The sequence below is a fragment of the Oncorhynchus clarkii genome, chromosome 12, assembly GCF_045791955.1.
Source record: "Oncorhynchus clarkii lewisi isolate Uvic-CL-2024 chromosome 12, UVic_Ocla_1.0, whole genome shotgun sequence".
Lineage (NCBI taxonomy): Eukaryota > Metazoa > Chordata > Actinopteri > Salmoniformes > Salmonidae > Oncorhynchus > Oncorhynchus clarkii.
Genome location: NC_092158.1, coordinates 45,842,000 through 45,861,025, shown reverse-complemented (window position 1 = coordinate 45,861,025; position 19,026 = coordinate 45,842,000). Strand labels below are relative to the sequence as shown.

Here is a 19,026-nt window from a genome sequence, read left to right as displayed (position 1 = left end):
AGACACACTACAGAAAACATACGCTAATAGCAGTGGCAGTGAGGCAAAGAGTGCGTGTCTAGAAAAAAAAGTCTGGCTGACCTTCGCTGTCGGAGCTGGCGAGGCGCCTCCGCGGTTTGACTTTGTCCCGGTTGGTGCCGGCCTTTGAGCCATCGGAGTCGCCGGACGACTCGCAGTAGTTGACCTGCCTCTTTGTATGACTACGGCGGGATCGGCGTTGGCTACAGTCCAGGTCGCTGTCGCTGAACTCGCTGGAACCCTCTGACACTAGTTAAAAAGGTCAGCAAAGAGAGAGAGAGCCAGTCAACACAGAGAGCCACGTCACAGGGCCGCCAACACATACTTATTGGTCTTTAAAAGGACAATTACAAAATCAATACTTAATGTCATATGTTTTCAGACCTTAAGATTTTTATAATATCAAGATGGATCCATGTCCCACCCAAGCAGCTGTCTAACCACTGTAACAAAGGCCTAAAGCACAAATTAGCCACAAAGGACCTTTTCAAATTATTTTGGGTTGTGGCATAAAGCAGAATCCACAAAACAGATGGCCTGGAACTTGTCTCAGGAAAAGACCACTTTTGAGATCTGAAAACATCTAACAAAGTGTAATTCTGGAGAGTGATGTCCCTTCAAACAACAAAGAGGAATTGACGACACCAACGTACTAATTTCGTCCTCATCTTCATCACTCGTCTCCTCCTCTTCATCGTCTGAGTACCCTCTCGCTCTGCGGCGCCTTCGCGGCCGAGTGCTCCTTTGACATTTGGCCGGCCTCCTTGTCCTGGCAGTTCTGCGTCGCGTGCTGCCGAAGTCACTGTCGTCGTTAGAGTTGACTGCCGCTTCGCTCTCTGCGTCGCTCTTGTCTGACGCCACAAACTCCTCTTCCTCCGTACTACGCATAAAAGTGTGCAGGGGGAGAGAAGAAAATGATAAATTATTTCAACACCCCTTTGTGTCACACCTTTCTGGCTGTAATAGCTGTCAATAAAGTGGTACCTTGGGTTGTGTTCATTATGGCACCCAACAGAAAACATTTTTAAAAAGTGAACGTAGTCACTCCGTGTTTCAGTCTGTCGTCTTCCATTTGGTGCCTTATGAACACAACCCTGTCGTCCTTGTCCTGACTTATGCACCCCTACCTCCCACCCACCTGATGACCCTACCTGTCACTGAGACGGAACTCGTCCTCGCTCTCCTCCTCCTCCACAGTGCTGTCGCTGTCCAGGTCGTTGAGACGCCGGCGCTTCTTCCTGCGCTGGCCGGCGTTGGGCCGTGGCGGGCGTCCATTCTCCTTGCCCTCACCAACCTCGCCTGCTGCCAGGATGGTGGACATGTCCTTCCCCCTGCTATGGCCTGTGATGTTGGCCATGTCCTTGCCCCGACCAGCTCCTGTAGAGGGCAGTATACGTCAACATTTAGACAATCCAACAGGCACACATTAACCCCCTAGAGTCAATTGACAAACCGGTGCATCAATCAAAGTTACATAACAAAATAATTCCCATCAAAATCTGTCAGTTTAAGCTAGAGATCGTACTTCCGCATCTGGGTGAAAGGTAGCAGAGCTAGAGAGGTGTTTGTCAGACCATGAGACATCCCAAAACTATTCTATGGAAAGGAGAGACTCATGAACACGATGGTGTTCTTTCTTTTGCTCTACGACTCCCACACGTGTCACGCAGCACGTCAACGTAACCGGTACAGTTTATTTTTAAAAATGTTTAAAGAATGGAAGCGTGAAGGTAGTTTTGTGCCTACCCCCACACATAAAAGGGGTTAAATGTGCTAAAATAAATAGCTATTCCATCCAGAGTAATGGTTGCTGATAATGGGCCTCTGTACGCCTATGTAGATATTCCATTACAAATCAGCCGTTTCCAGCTACAATAGTTATTTACAACATTAACAATGTCTACACCGTATCTCAGATCAATTTTGTTATTTTAAATGACAAAACAATTGCTTTTCTTTCAAAAACAAGTGACCCCACACTTTTGAACGGTAGTGTACTTTTCTATACCTAAAGGGGTCCTAAAATTCAAAATAGCTAAATTATACATAGTATGACAATCTTAAAACAATTCCAAATGTCAGCTTAGCACCCCCCCCCCTCCCCCAATGTCTTAGACTAAAGAATGAAAGATTGTTTGCAGGCGACATGAGTTAAAAAGGCTCTCAGGCTGTGTTTCATTCAGGGTAGATGTTCCCTCCTTTGCCCTCGTTTACGCTCCTTGACAGATCTAAAATGAAACGCAGCCTCAGACTTGACTCTTCATAACCCTTCTTAAAGCTTGAACAATGCACAATTACCAGGGGGCGCACACGTGAAATGCTGCAGCCAGAAGTCATTTCAGAACAAAACTAAGAGACATTGAATTAAATTCATAATTCTGTGACTTTGTTGCCAGATTCCATAATGTCCAACTGTACCTCCACCATCAGCCTCTCTGATGTCTTCTTCAATTGCCTCCTCGATAGCCTCATCAAATTCATCAAACCTGCAAACAAGATGTCGAAATTATTCAGGGATTTAACAGCCACCATACTGAAACAATAAAGACCAACCACACACACACCACAGGCTTTTCTAATAACCCTGAGTTTAGTACAGACTTCATACCTGTAACTTATGCTTTTCTTTGCCCTTGTCGACCTTCGACCCCAGCTCTTGCTTTTCTCTTTCTTCTCTTTCTTCTCCTTCTTCACTTCTTCCTCCCTTTCTTCCTCCTTTTCTTCCTCTACCTCCAACTGAAATGAGAGTAGGCAACGTGTCAGTACACTATAGGAAGCAATCAGTCTAGGCTGGGCAGTGAACAGTGTGACAGACCATTTTACAAGGACGTCCAACACACACACTGAATTCTGGATGTTTTGCAATGGACTTTCATGATGGTATATAACCATAACAACCAAATTCTACTTACAGAGGGAGTGATGATGTTTTCGACACTTATTCCAACATACACCAAACGTTCTTTTCTGGAGGGAAAAAATACAATCTTATTTAAAACAACTTATGATAGAATAAACAAATAAAAAACAGTTTTCCCATTATCAGAGGCCCACTGCCATTGTACAACAAGAAATGTCAAGCAATGTAAGCTCCATTAAATGTTTGAGATCGATACACAGATCAGGGTGATTGTACCTATTCTATTGTCGAACCAATGCAATTCAGTGTAGAATTGCATGCGTTGTGGACTGAGCCTCATGTTATTTAATAAGAACCACCCAACTAAATGTATTTATCTTCCTGTTGTCATTTGCTGTTTTACACCAAGGGTCATGGTTCAGAGGTTCTCACCTTCGCTCAGCGCGATCCCTCTTTTTCAGGGCAGCATCGAGATTAGCAAGCTGCTCCTCAAGCTTGTCACAGAGTAGCTTCTGCAGGGGGTCACCAGGAGATGGGTAAGAATGACAGAACACCACACATACACTCCCCTACATGTTTATTTGGACAGTGAATCTAAACCTTTTAATTTGGCTCTATACTCCAGCATTTTGGGTTTTAGAAGCGACAGTACAGAATGCCACCTTTTCATACATACAGTGCCTTCAGAAAGTATTCATACCCCTCGACTTATTCCACATTTTGTTGTGTTGTAGCCTGAATTCAAAAGGGATTAAATTATTATTTTTCCCCTCACCCATCTACACACACAATACCCCAATAATGACAGAGTGAAAACATGTTGAGATTTTTTTTTGTTGCACATTTATTGAAAATCAAATCAGAAGAAATCTATTTTACATAAGTATTCACATCCCTGAGTCAACTGTTTGTAGAAGCACCTTTTGACAGCGATTACAGCAGTCAAGTCAAAGACGTTTTCACTCCTGTATTGTGCAACATTTGCCCATAATTCTTTTCAAAATTCTTCAAGGTTGTTGATCATTGCTAGACAACCATTTTCAGGTCTGGTATATATTTTCAAGTAGATTTAAGTCAAAAATATTATTCTTGGTAAACAACTCTAGTGTAGATTTGGCCTTGTGTTTTAGATTATTGTCCTGCTGAAAGGTGAATTTGTCTTCCAGTGTCTGGTGGAAAGCAGCCTGAACCAGGGTTTCCCCTAGGATTTTGCCTGTGCTTATCTCCATTAAATGTTTATCCTGAAAAAGTCCCCTGTCCTCCCATACCCATGATGCAGCCACCACTATGCTTGAAAATATGGTACTCAGCAGTGTGTTGTATTGGATTTGCCCCAAACATAACATTTTGTATCCAGGACAAAAAGATAATTGCTTGGTCACATTTTTAGCAGTATTACTTTAGTGTCTGTCTTGTTGCAAACAGGACACGTTCTTTGGAATATTTTTTATTCTGTTCAGGCGTCTTTCTTTTCACTCTCAATTATGTAAGTATTGTGGAGTAACTGCAATGTTGTTGATCCATCCTCAGTTATCCTATCACAGCCATTGAACTCTGCAACTGTTTTAAAAAGTCACCATTGGCCTCCTGATAAAATTGTGGAGTAATCCCTGAGCGGTTTCCTTCCTCTCCGACAACTGAGTTAGGAAGGACACCTGTATCTTTGTAGTGACCTGGTGTATTGATACGCCATCCAAAGTGTAATTCATAACTTCACCATGCTCAAAGGGATATTCAATGTGTGCTTTCTATTTTATTTTGACCATCTACCAATAGGTGCCTTTCTTTGCAAGGCATTGTAAACCGTCCCTGGTGTTTGTTGCTGAATCTGTGTTTGAAAGTCACTGCTTAACTGAGGGACCTTACAGATAATTGTATGTGTGGGGTACAGAGATGAGCTAGTCATAAACAAATCATTTTAAACGTTATTATTGCACACAGAGTGAGTCCATGTAACTTATTATTTGACTAAAGCATAACAGAAGAACATTTTGAAAAAGTCAAGGGGTGTGAATACTTTCTTTAGGCATTATCTGTTTTACCATTTAGAAATTAAAGCACTTTATTGATCTAATCCCCCAATTTGAAGATGTCCTAAGTATTTGGACAAATTCACTGATAGTGTATAACATTTATTCAAAAGTTGAGTATATTTATATATATATATATATATATATATAGTATAGTATATATAGTATATAGTATATATAGTTGAGTATAGTCCCATATTCCTAACACGCAATGTTGACATCAAGTGACTACATACTTGTTGGATGCAATTTCAGCTTGTTTTGGTTTGTTTTGTCATTCACAAGTCACTTTTATTGTAAATAAGAATAGAATATGTTTCTGAACACATCTACATTAATGTGGATGCTACCATGATTACGGATAATCACGAATGAATCGTGAATAATGATGAGTGAGAAAGTTAAGATGCACAAAGATCAGGGCCCCAAAACATGCTAACCTCTCACCATTACAATTAAAATGACATGACAATCTCAGAAAAAGGCTGTGTCGTTATCTTCGCAAGGGGAGTGCTAGAGTATTGAAAACAGGGGTGCCATCTTTGAGATTTTTTTTATTTATTACTTGGTAAAAAATTAATTTATAATCTCTGCCAATTTTTGGGAGCATACAATATACTGTAGCGCCGTATTTGTATTATTTATTTTATACAGTATTTTCTTGCTCATATTTATCAAGGGTGCCAGTAATTATGGACCGGACTGCATGTATGAAAATACCCTCAAATAAAAGGTGACATTCTGTATTGTCGCCTCATAAAAATTTGATCTCAAATGGAAAAGGTTGGAGTAGAGGCAAATTAAAAGTATTAGCTTCACTGTCCAAATAAATATGATGGGGAGTGCATAATTAAGCCATTAGTTCAAAACATAGTGATGTGGCTAGCATCCAAACTGTAGTGTGAGTACCGATTGTTTAGCATCTGGATGTTACTTACATGTTGGCAGGGTGAACAGAACCACTCCCCATCTGGGATGATCATGAGAGGGGGTCTGAGGCAGGCCGTGTGGTAGCCACTGTCACACGAGTCACATAGCAAGATCTGTGGAGGAAACACATTATATGGTAGGTAGTCTTATCTGTCAGTGGAGATAAATATTATGAATATAGTATATTTTTACAAAAAAAAATGTATTCAACCTTTATTGAACTAGGCAAATCAGTTCAGAACAAATTCTTATTTACAATGATGGCCTACACCGGCCAAACTCGGGCGGCGCTTGGGCCAATTGTGCGCCGCCCTATGAGACCGTGATACAGCCTAGTATAACCATGATTACAGCCCACCAGGGTTGGGGTCAATTCCATTTCAATTAAATGCTTTTCAATGAGGACCCACCAGCTCGGGATGGTTGGGGAGGCCGCAGTGTTTGCAGGGGTCTTCGTTAGGAGGGAGGTCATCATCCGAGGAGGTGTCAGAGTCGTCGCTGTGCCTTTCTCTGTTCCGGTTCCTCCACCTCCTCTTGCCCTTCTCCACCTTAAAGCTCTCATCACTGTCATCCTCCTCACTCTCCTCTTCGCTTGATTCGCTTTCATTGTCATCACCAGAACCATTCTTTTTGCGCCGTCGTGTTCGAGTGTTGGACCACCGGGTCTTTCTCCTCCGTCGCCCCTGAAAACAAAAGAAGACCTCACCTCATTTTTGGATTTCATGAGGCTAATGTAGCACAGCATACACATAAGTTACTGAAGGCTGACACTGTGGATCCCTGATTTAAAAGATACTGTTGATCCAAAAACATGCATTCACAATCCACCTGTAATATTAAATGTAGAAATATCTGCAGTTACTGAAAGAACTTACCTTAGATTTGGACTGTCCATCTTGATCAACCTTTTCTCTCGGTTTCCTCTGAACAGTTTCCTCCTCCTCGTCCTCTTCCTCCTCAGGGGGCGTGGTCTCTTTTTTCTCCAGCCTCCTGTCCTGGAACTCCACCCCCTTAGCGGTTGGCCTGCAAATCCTGGGTGACCTCCTCAGGGATCTCCCAGTCTCACCAGTATCGGACCCCGAGTCCCTCTCCGTTCTCTGGAGCTCAGCTCTCCTTCGATGAGTAATTCCCCGTATTTTCAGGCGAATCCCCTCCTCTTGAATCTCTGATGTTGTTCCTGCATCCTTTTTTTCCTCCTCTTTATTCTCAGACCCTTTACTTGCTTTTGCCTCACCCAGTTTCTCTGCTGCAGTTGAGTTATCTTTCTCAGCACCATCATCCTCCTTTTGGTCGTTTTTCTTAGCCTGATCATCTTCCTTCTCATCCTCTTTAGGGCATCCCTGTGTTGTGGCATCTTCCTTGATTACTTTGACCTGGCTTTTGTCTGTCTCACCTTCAGCATCAGTGAGAGATAATGCCTTCTTGCTGGTAGCCTGTTTTTCTGATGGTGCATTACAGTCCATGCGGTTTGAGTCTTTGATAGGCTCGCTCTCAGAATTCTCTCCACTTTTAACTGACTTCTTTGTCCAGCCTTTATCGGCATGTCCCCTAATAATTACATTGTCATCTGTTGACTTTTCCGAACTTATTTCCATAGGCTCTTCCTGTTTCCTCCCCACTGGGACAGACTCTTTGACAGAAGGTAATTGCTTAGAATCCTCAAAGGCAACATGTTTCTCTCCTTTTGCTGCAGCTGGCATTATGTCTGCCAGTTTCTCAGTTTCTTTAGAGGCATCTGGTTTCTGTCCTTCACAGATTGTGAAATCTTCAATCTTTTTAGAAGCAGTCTCTGTGTTTTTAAGGGTAGCCGATTTCTCAGTGTCTTTAGTGTTAACCGATTTCTCCGCTTCTTCAGGAGTAGCCAATATCTCTGTGTCTTCAGGGATAGGTATAGCTGATTTAGCTGAATTCTCAGCGTCTGTAGGGGTAGCAGATTTCCCAGCATTTTCAGACATAGCCGATTTAGGCAATTTCTCCGCGTCTTTAGGCGTAACCAATTTCTCCGTGTCTTTAGGCGTAGCCAATTTTTCCGCGTCTTTAGGCGTAGCCAATTTCTCCGCGTCTTTAGGCGTAGCCAATTTCTCCGCGTCTTTAGGCGTAGCCAATTTCTCCGCGTCTTTAGGCGTAGCCAATTTCTCTGCGTCTTTAGGCGTAGCCATTTTCTCAGCGTCTTTAGGCGTAGCCATTTTCTCCGCGTCTTTAGGCGTAGCCATTTTCTCCGCGTCTTTAGGCGTAGCCATTTTCTCCGCGTCTTTAGGCGTAGACATTTTCTCCGCGTCTTTAGGCGTAGCCATTTTCTCCGCGTCTTTAGGCGTAGCCATTTTCTCCGCGTCTTTAGGCGTAGCCAATTTCTCTGCGTCTTTAGGAGTAGCCAATTTCTCCGCGTCTTTAGGCGTAGCCAGTTTAGCAGATTTCTCTGCGTATTTAGGCATTATCGATTTCAACGTGTCTTTAGGGATACCCAATTTCTCTACCTTTTTGGGTCCTTCCAGTTGGGATTGGTTTGATTTCTCAAAGATGTCTGCCATCTCCATGTCTTTAGGGCCAGATTGTGTCTCAGTCACTGCTGCAACAGCTCTCGTCTCATCTTTACAGATGGCTGTTTTCTTAGAGTTTTTCTCCAGGACGTTTTTTTTCTTCACCTCAGGGGCAACATTTGTATTTGTGCTTACAGCACTGACAGCAGGTTTCTCCTTGGTGAGAGCTGACATAATGTCTTTAGTGGTATCACATTTCTCTGTATGTTTAGATGCCTCTGGTTTCACTGTCATTTTAATGACCAACGATTTATTAGTCTCTTTAGTGCTCTCCAGTTTCTCTGCTTCTTTATTGGGAACTGGTTTGTCTGCCTTTTTAAGTAATGAGGACGTATTGGTCTCTTTAGAGCTGGCCAGGTTCTTGGCATCTTTACTCTTTTCTGAAATCTCTGTCTTTTTAATGACAGAAGATGTTTTGATATCATTAGAACCATCACATTTCTCTGCGCTCTCTTTGTTAGATGGATTCTCTGTATTTTTTATGACTGCTGGCGACTCAGGGCGTTTTGAGCTTTCTGGTTTATCTGTAATGGGATCAGGTCTCTCGGTTTGTTTAGTGATGACTGATGTTTCTGGGTTTTTAGGGTTCAACAACTTTTCTGTGGCTTTTATGATGGATGTTTTTTCCATCTCTTTCACTACAGAAAGGGGACAACTGTCTTTAGGGACAATTGTTTCCTTAAAGGCAGACAAATTTACCTCTTGAAATGCAATGGATGAATCTGTTCCTTTAGTTTCATCTGGTTTCTGTGACTTACTAGATAAAGGGTTTTTATCTGTTTCTATTGATGTGGATGTCTTGTGTTCTGTACGACGCACTTTCACATCCCACTTGGATACCTTGACTTTTTGTTCCTCTTTAAGATCAGAGGACTTTTCCGGTGTGCATGTTGCATCCTTAGATGAAGTCAATGGCTTTGTCAGAGGGGATGAAGATTTAGCCTCTTTTAGGGATGATTTATTCAGTGCTTCAGTGCTTTCCTTCTCTGCCTTTGGGGCTGGAACAGTTTTCTGTAGGTTAGTTTCATCGGCCATGGCCACCTCCATGGGCTCCTCAGCATTGCTTGCCATCTCCCCTTCCTTTTTGTCCATGTCCAGGGACAGATTTGTTTTCTCTTTTTCACTAGCTTCTGCTGCTTCACATTCTTCCCTAGCAACAGCTTTTGTTTGCTGTTCTTTGCTATCAGCAGATTCTCTCTGTATTCCCATCTCTTTAGGAGATTCTCTCATTCCCTTATTGACACTTTTTTCTGTGACAGGCTGAGCATCACCATTCACTTGATCACTTTTAGTCTCCATCGTCCCCACCAGGGCAACAGAGACCTCTTTACTTGTCTCCTCAACTTTAGGAGCTTCTTTGACAGGAGCAACAGATGGGTTACGCACAATGATTCTACTGCCACCGCCACTACTATTATCAAAATCTTCACTAAGTTTCATCTCTCTCTTTTTCAAGGGGATTTTGGCCTGCTGGTCATTCTTCATCACCCTTTGGAGTTCCTCTGCAGTCTTCCTCTTGGCTTCCTCAGTCTGTTCTGTCTGTGGCGTCACACAATGTTTCTCCGCAAGAGGCTCTGTAGCACTTGTGGCTGTGCTCTCCTTGGATTCTGACACCTCCATCAGCTCTTCTTTGATGGCCTGGGTGTTAATGGTGGCCTTGTCATCCACCATTGGCTTCTCGGATTGTCTTGTTGACTCTGACTCGACTTGGTTGTCTTTGAGGCCATTCGATGGGGATTTGACATCTGATTCGTCCAGCTTCGATTCCTCTTTTGGGGATTTTCTTTCTGTATTATCTGTTTTTGGGGACACTAAAGAAGCTGTATCCTTGGAGAGTTTGTCCTCTTCATCCCCGGAGGTATCCTCTGTCTTTTTAATTTCCCCTAATGGACAAAGGTATTATAAATAGAAAATACAAGTACAACATTTATAACTGCATCTGTCAGTGAAATACATGGATAAAATAGGATAAAATAGATCCAAGGCAAATGACTGAACTCATGCAATATCATAAATATGTCTGAGTAAACAGCAAAAAACAGATGTCATATGACATTGACATAACAAGCATTGTCCATATAACTTTACCTTCTCCGCCAGTCTTCTTGTTCTCATCTTCCTCCTCTCCTTCTTTCTTTGTCAACAGTGCTGGGTCGATTTGAGTCTTCAGCTGTGCCAGGATCTCAGCCAAGCTGTTTCTGTCTCTACATAGAGATGGATAATTAAATTCAATCTTTCCAGTTTGGCAGACAGACATTCTCAGAAGTCTTGTGGTAAAATGACATATGAACCAAGTAATCTATAATCCACATGAAATACAAGACTTGACATTTAGGCTCTGCAGTACAACAGTATGCCTCTTTCATCCCCTAAAGCCCCCCCCACAAAAAAAAAGTTCCATAGTACCTGACAATGCACTTCCAGGAGGACCCGTCCAGGTCGTCCTGCTCCTCCACATAGACCCTCACATTGTTATCCTGGTCAAGTTGGAACCAGTACATTAGGCCATCCTTGTCCTTGCCAATGGGATGGAGCCGCATCTTATCAGGATCCTCCTCATTAATTGCAGTCTTGAACTTGACATTGTCATCAAACTGGCACTCACATAAGTGCTGGACAGAGAAATAAAAAGTATGAGAAAGGTTTCCTTTGGCAAAAACAAAAATCCGATGTTAGTAGGGCTGCAAGATATGGACAATTTTTTTAAATGGAATATTGCGATATGACTAGCAACACAACACACTTGAGTGAACTGAATAAGATCTGTGCCGCCACCACCACTGGTAACCACTATTTTCAGAGAATTAACTTTTGTATCACACATAAAATATGTTGATTTATTTAGGTGAAAAGCGGGGTCCTTTTTACCACCTGCATCTTGTTTGGAAATATATGTTGAAATGTTTGCATGCAGAACTAGCCTAATTATAGCTACAGTGCATTCGGAATGTATTCAAGCCTTTGACCTTTTCTACATTTTGTTACGTTACAGCCTGTTACGTTAATTGTTTTTTTTCACCTCAATCTACACACAATACCCCACGATGACAAAGAAAAAATATTTATTTTTATTTAGCAAAAATAAATACAAAAACAGAAATACCACATTTACATAAGTATTCAACAAAGTACTGAGTAAAAGGTCTGAAAAACTTTTGGTAGCGAATACAGCCTTGAGTCGTTTTGGGCATGACACTACAAGCTTGACATACCTGTATTTGGGGAGTTTCTCACATTCTTCTCTGCAGATCCTCTCAAGCGCTGTCAGGTTGGATGGGGAGTGTTGCAGCACAGCTATTTTCAGGTCTCTCCAGAGATGTTTAATCGGGTTGAAGTCCGGGCTCTGGCTGGGTCACTCAAAGACATTCAGACTTGTCAAGAAGCCACTCCTGCTATGTCTTGGCTGTGTGCTTAGGGTCGTTGTCTTGTTGGAAGGTGAACCTTCACCCCAGTCCGAGGTCCTGAGCAGAGCAGGTTTTCATCAAGGATCTCTGTACTTTGCTCCATTCATCTTTCTACAATCCTGACTAGTCTCCCAGTCCCTGCCACTGAAAAACATCCCCACAGCATGATGCTGCCACCACGCTTCAACCGTAGGGATGGTGCCAGGTTTCCTCCAGACACTTGGTAATCAGGCCAAAGAGCTCAATCTTGGTTTCATCAGACCAGAGAATCTAGTTTCTCATGGTCTGAGAGTCCTTCAGATGCCCTTTTTTTATGCTTCCGTCTGGCCACTCCACCATAAAGTCCTGATTGGTGGAATGCTGCAGAGATGGTTGTCCTTCTGGAAGGAAGGTTCTTCCATCTCCACAGAGGAACTCTGGAGCTCTGTCAGAGTGACCATCGGGTTCTCGGTCACCTCCCTGATCAAGGCCCTTCTCTCCCGATTACCCAGTTTGGCCAGCTCTAGGAAGAGTATTGGTGTTCCCCAAATTCTTCCATTTAAGAATGATGGAGGCTACTGTGTTCTTGGGAACCTTCAATGCTGCAGACATTTTTGGTACCCTTCCCAGATCTTTGCCTCGACACAATCTCGGAGCTTTACAGACAATTCCTTCGACCTCATAGCTTGTTTTTGTCTCTGACATGCACTGTAAACTGTGGGACCTTGTGCAGACAGGTGTGTGCCTTTCCAAATCATGTCCACTCAATTGAATTTACCACAGGTGGAATCCAATCAAGTTGTAGAAACATGTCAAGGATGATCAAGTAAAAAGGATGCACCTGAGCTCAATTTCGAGTCTCGTAGAAAAGGGTCTGAATAATTATGAAAATAATGTATGTTTTTAATAAAAATTTAATACATTTGAAAAAACATTCTAGAAACCTGTTTTCGCTTTGACATTATGGGGTATTTTGTGTAGCTAAAAAAATAAAAAGTTTTTTGAATAAGGCTGTAATGTAACAAAATGTGGAAAAGGTCAAGGGGTCTGAATACTTTCCGAATGCACAGTATATGGCAAACTCTTGCAATATAACGGACATGTCAATATTGAGATTTTGATAGAAAATAAACAGTGCATCCCTAGAGGTTAGGCCTACTAATTACAAAGACTGGCCACTTACTTTGAGGATTCCAGTCTTACACTCCACAGACATGTCTTTGTATCCTTTATTTTCAAGTTCCCATGCCCAGGTACTGTTGAACTCATGGCACACCTGTAAGGAAACACATTCCATCAGCCATTGGTTAACCTCTAAAATATACAGAATCATCTTTCAGAACGCCCAGAGTTATGCTGCTGCCTGTATTTTTATTCAAATTAAATAGATTGATAGTTGAATCAAATCAAACTTTGTCACATGCACCGAATACAACAAGTGCAGAGATTACAAGCCCTTAACCAACAGTGCAGTTCAAGAAGTGTTAAGAAAATATTTACCAAATAAACTAAAGTAAAAAATAATAAAAAGTAACAAAATAATAATACGAGGCTATATACAGGGGGTACTGGTACTGAGTCAGTGTGCAGGGGTACAGCTTAATCATCTATAAAGTTAAGCCTAACTGTATCGGAGTGTGAAGAAAAATGACCAGCCTTGTTGAGCTCTATTTACCTTCACAATGTACTTTTCCCATCTGTCTGCGGACACCGACTTGCCAATCTTCCTCAGCAACTTCACATGAAGGTCCACCAAGAGCTTTGGAACTGAGGGGAGAGGTGGGATAATGGCACAATTTCTCAACAACACATCACATTCAGATATTGTATAGGTAAGGCCAGTTGTTTTTAGTGTTTTTGTTTTGTGTGACCGGTATATCCAGCATTATCCACTAGGTTTGCTGCAGGTAGAAAATCCTAGAAAATGTCATTTAATTGACTCAAGCGGTCTCCAATCAATCAATCGTCTGGTTGCCCATGAGTGTTTTGGTCCCAAACAATCAAAATCATGTTATTTTCTTCAAGGTTGACAATATTTGGATGAATCCAGTTCAAAGTAAGGTGCCCAAGAATGAAAAGTGACTGCAGCTCTTAAAAATAAAAGATCATGTTTGAACATAAAGTTACCGGTCCCCTCCCCCAGTGTCCAAAACTTAGATATAGGAGGCAGGCATTATCAAGGATTTACTTCCGGCTTTGGTAGCATCTTATCTTTACTAATTGAAATATGTACCGCCTAAAAACAGTCATCACATATATACCTTGCTTTGGTTTTGTTTACAGATCGTAAGATAGCTACTAGTGTAAGACCAAAGATACTGGTATTTTTTAACATTTATTTTTACCTTTATTTAACTAGGCAAGTCAGTTAAGAACAAATTCTTATTTTCAATGACGGCCTGTTCAGGGGCAGAACGACAGATTTGTACCTTGTCAGCTTGGGGGTTAACTGACTTGCAACCTTTCGGTTACTAGTCCAACGCGCTAACCACTAGGCTACCCTGCCGCCCCGGTAACCTTTCATCTGTGGTGTGACTTAGCTAGCAAGCCAACAGTCATTTCACTTTCCATCACCTTTTGTCTTTCCACTATCATCAAGCAGTAATGATAGGCATTTTAGAGAAATCAACATCTGTCTGCACAGCTTCTCAGGCAACCACCGCAACAGGAATGCCGTGGTACAAAATCAGCTTTCCCAAAGGCAAAGGGGGGGGATATGCTGTGAAGCCTGTGCAGAAAGACCCAACATAGTTATTCATTTCAAATCTGCATCAATTGAGCATACCAACATTTCCAAATACAAACATTGAGAAGTTTTTAAAAAAAGTGCACAACCAAATATTGCATATTTCAAATTTAGTACTTCAAAAATACATTATCGAATGAGTAGACCACTACAACAGTAACTCAGAACATTAAATAAAAGGAAATTAAATATACTACCCATTTAACAAACATTTCTCTTTTCAAAAACATTACAGGCTACGTGGACAGGCTCCTGGATCTCCTCTTCAATGAGGTCACCCTTGATCCATCGCCGTATGTGGGGAAGCTGTGCGGGCTGTCCATCTCAGGACTCGTCTGCCCAGTGTGAGAACCCTGACAAGGACGCCATAGCTGGATTTGTATCCCGTTTCAACCTTGGGGGTGACTGAAGCCAAGTGGCTGACTGAAGCATACTTGATTGAAGCAAGGTACATGGTTCCCCTTCCTCGCTTGATCAATCTCTGTAATTGGTTGCATTTCCTAAAGACTAAGTAATTCACTTTTACGTAATATGATAATCACATTTTGTTACTTTGTCATTTTTTTCAAGCATTCAGATGGGAGATGAGTTTTAAAAAATGGTAAGAATCAACAGGTCTTGCACACTGCATGGCAGCCAGGTGCCTATATTAGGCTTATGGCTGTAAGAAAAAAAAGTAATGATGTGTGTTCATGTTGATCAATATTTTGGCTATGCTGGCCAATTGTAAATGATCAAATAAAGGTCTGATCAATACACACAATTCTGAACATATGGCCATTTGTAAAATGCTAATGCAGCAGCACCAATAAATTGTCCAGTACACTTATTGTATGCTGTTTTTGTGTACATTCATATCAAAGCGTCTAAGGTGACTGAGACTTTACTAATTATTGTGAAGTGTATCAGTGAACTAACTGTATTCTGTAATTAGTTACAAAACAACAATAATGCAATTGTGTATTGCTGCGGTTTGTCTGATATCCAACAGTCTATGATCCACCCTGCTGAACATGAGAGCATTTTGTAGAAAAAAAAATGGGTTGAGGCATACTATTTAGGGTAAGAATGACATGTGGTCCATTGTTTACCTTGTCGTCAATGACATGTGGCCCATTGTTTACATTGTTACCTGGCAACGACCACAAGGGCATTTCAAAGAGCTTTCAGTCAAGGCGAGCTCATTAACATAAGCTCAGCCTGCTCTTTCAGGCTTTCTGATAGTTAGAGAGAAAAGGTACGATAAATTCAGAGCATTTTAATAACGTAAAAATAATATGGGTGACGTTTTGATAATTCAAAGGCTATTTTTACTTGAAGATGTTTGGTGCAGTATGCATTTTAATAATGTAAAAATACTATGGGTGATGTTTTGATAATTCAAAGGCTATTTTTACTTAAAGATGTTTGGTGCAGTATTTCTCTAGTGAAAAAAAATGTAATAAAAACTAGTAGTCTGTCATTGAATGACAACCCACATTTCAAAAATCCCTAATGTTGATCAATCACCAACGAAGGGGCGTAGGCTTCGGCTACCGAACTTCAACAAGCCCTCAAGATTTTTGTTTTGCTCGAACAGCCGAAAAAAATAAGAAAAACCCCCGCTGAACACCAAAACAAACTTAATAAATGTTGTCATAGTATAAGGCGGAGCCCTACTAATTATTTGACAGAGAATACCATTTGAAGATCAGTGATTATAAACCTCACTTTGCTCAAGCTGATCCTCTCCAACAGACTTGGGTAAATGGGTAAATTAGGGGCAGTTTACATGGGCACAGTATTGTGGGTGGTAGCTCATATCCCTCTTAAGGTCTTATTTGGGATAAGCTGTTTACATACACCTTTGATATCCTGCTCATGAGTATCCCTGTATCCATGAATAAACAGAATATTTAAGTTCATATGGGTTAAATGTAATAGTAACTGAAATACGGACACTGACTAGCTAATATAATATTAACTCCTGCAGAATGATGCAATTCTTGCAGTGAAATTACACAACAAATGTTCATTTTGTCGTCTCGGGAACAGGAGTTAAGAAATATTACATTTCTTTAAGCATTTCTTGAGAAAATGTGAACGCACGTGTAATGTATTATCTTTGACACTGATGGTGCATTCAGATCTCTTCCCCTTTTCGTTACTTTACAGGCATATTATAAAATGATTTCCCTCAATCTACACACAATACCCATAATGACAAAGCAAAAACAGGTTTACAAATAAGACAACAGATATACCTTATTTACATAAGTATTCAGACCCTTTGCTATGAGACTCAAAACTGAGCATAGGTGCAACCTGTTTCCATTGATCATCCTTGAGATGTTTCAACTACTTGGAGTCCACTTGTGGAAAATTCAAATGATTGGACATGACTTGGAAAGGCACACACCTGTCTATAAAAAAAAGGTCAAAGTTGACAGTGCATATCAGAGAAGAAAAAAAATGAAGCCATGAGGTTGAAGGAATTGAGACAGGATTGTGTTGAGGCACAGATCTGGGGAAGGGTACCAAAAATGTCTGCAGCATTGAAGGTCCCCAAGAACACAGTGGCCTCCATTCTTAAAATGGAAGAAGTTTGGAACCACCAAGACTTCTCCTAGAGCCTGGCCAAACTGAGCAATCGGGGGAGGTGACCAAGAACCCGATGGTCACTCTGACAGAGCTCTAGAGTTCTTCTGTGGAGATGGGATAACGTTCCAGAAGGAAAACCATCTCTACAGCACTCCACCAATCAGGTCTTTATGGTGGAGTAGCCAGACGGAAGCCACTCCTTAGTAAAAGGCACATGACAGTCCGCTTAGAGTTTGCTAAAAAGGCACCTAAAGGACCGAAATACCATAAGAAACTAGATCCTCTGGTCTGATGAAACCAAGATTGAACTCTTTGGCCTGAAAGCAAAGCATCACATCTGGAGAAAACCTGGCACCATTCCTACGGTGAAGCATGGTGCTGGCAGCAATATGCTGTGAAGATTTTTTCAGCGGCAGAGACTTAGTGACTAGTCAGGATCGATGGAAAGATGAACGGAGCAAAGTACAGAGAGATGCTTGATGTAAACCTGCTCCAGAGTGCACAGGACCTCAGACTGGGGCGAAGGTTAACCTTCCAACAGGACAACAACCCTAAGCACACAGCCAAGACAATATAGGAGTGGCTTCGGGATAAGTCTCTGAATGTCCTTGAGTGGCCCAGCCAGAGCACGGACTTGAACCAGATTGTACATCTCTGGAGAGACCTGAAAATAGCTATGCAGCGACGCTCCCCATCCAACCTGACAGAGTTTGAGAGGATTTGCAGAGAAGAATGAGAGAAACTCCCCAAATACAGGTGTGCCAAGCTTGCAGCGTCATACCCAAAGAGACCCGAGGCTGTAATCACTGCCAAAGGGGCTTCAACAAAGTACTGAGTAAAGAGTCTCAATACTTATATGTGATCAGTTTTTTACTTTGAATAAATTTGCAAACATTTCTAAAAACAGTTTATTCTTTCTCATTATGTGTGTGTAGATTGATGAGGGGGGGAAACTATTTTATCAATTTTAGAATAAGTTTGTAACGTAACAATGTGGAAAAAGTGATGGGGGCTGAATACTTTCTGAATGCACTGTACGCAAGCAGACAGCATTTCAACCACATAAAATATGCCTCCAAGACGAACGTGTTCATTTACCAGAAACGTGTTCACTCGTTTTCTCAGCTTTCATTTCTTAAAACCGGTCAAACTGATGACATTTGGACATTTTGCACAGGACCAAACTTCCCACTGTTTGGAGTTATTAGGTTCTCTCCCCGGTACCTAAACGGAACATACAACTTTACCAGCGGTAACTAGCCTACTTATGCATTCATTCTATCGATGTTTGACATTATTCTATTCTGGTGAGCACTAATGTAGCCTTCTGGGGCAAACGGGATCTGACGCGATTGTTAAGCCAACACACTGACCGTTACGCAAAGAGGTTTGGATTACTTGGCATAATGGTTAAGGTGTTGGCTTGACAGTTGCGTCAGAAGTGGGATGCCGCCAGTAAGGCCAATGAAGAGGTGGGTAAACACGAGGGACTTGATATAGAGAAACGTGAAGAAGCAATCTTAAGCCAACACATAGTGAGACCTGGTCGGGGCTACCCAGAGTTCGCTACATCATAATTCCATGGTCAGACTCTCCCCTTGAACTGCCCTTAATTTACCAATTTCTGTAGAATCTACAAATAGTATTCCCTGCCAAATAATAGGCTTTGTGCAATGAACGTCTGGCACTGCAGGAGTCCCTGGCGGTGTAGTGTGTTACTGATGGTAGGCTTTGATACTTTGGTCCCAGCTCTCTGCAGGTCATTCACTAGGTGTGTTCTGGGATTTTTGCTCACCGTTCTTGTGATCATTTTGACCCCACGGGGTGAGATCTTGCGTGGAGCCCCAGATCGAGGGAGATTATCAGTGGTCTTGTATGTCTTCCATTTCCTAATAATTGCTCCCACAGTGGATTTCTTCAAACCAAGCTGCTTACCTATTGC

At 41.8% G+C, this 19,026-nt stretch overlaps 1 protein-coding gene across 2 annotated transcripts in view; it reads right to left on the bottom strand.

Annotated features, from left to right (window-relative positions):
* The window catches only part of LOC139423244 (remodeling and spacing factor 1-like), a 47,475-nt gene that overhangs the window by 5,092 nt on the left and 23,357 nt on the right, over positions 1-19,026 (bottom strand). The window contains exons 2-15 of one of the 2 annotated variants that reach the window (XM_071175049.1): positions 13,434-13,525; positions 12,942-13,034; positions 10,782-10,987; positions 10,464-10,579; positions 6,714-10,258; positions 6,249-6,521; positions 5,847-5,951; positions 3,311-3,390; positions 2,931-2,985; positions 2,627-2,754; positions 2,437-2,504; positions 1,170-1,395; positions 672-898; positions 82-267 (exon numbers count right to left, since the gene is read on the bottom strand). In XM_071175049.1, the coding sequence (XP_071031150.1) occupies positions 82-267; positions 672-898; positions 1,170-1,395; positions 2,437-2,504; positions 2,627-2,754; positions 2,931-2,985; positions 3,311-3,390; positions 5,847-5,951; positions 6,249-6,521; positions 6,714-10,258; positions 10,464-10,579; positions 10,782-10,987; positions 12,942-13,034; positions 13,434-13,525 (5,400 nt within the window). Of the gene's footprint in view, positions 1-81; positions 268-671; positions 899-1,156; positions 1,396-2,436; positions 2,505-2,626; positions 2,755-2,930; positions 2,986-3,310; positions 3,391-5,846; positions 5,952-6,248; positions 6,522-6,713; positions 10,259-10,463; positions 10,580-10,781; positions 10,988-12,941; positions 13,035-13,433; positions 13,526-19,026 lie in introns of those variants that run through there. The other variant, XM_071175050.1, reaches the window with a different exon arrangement.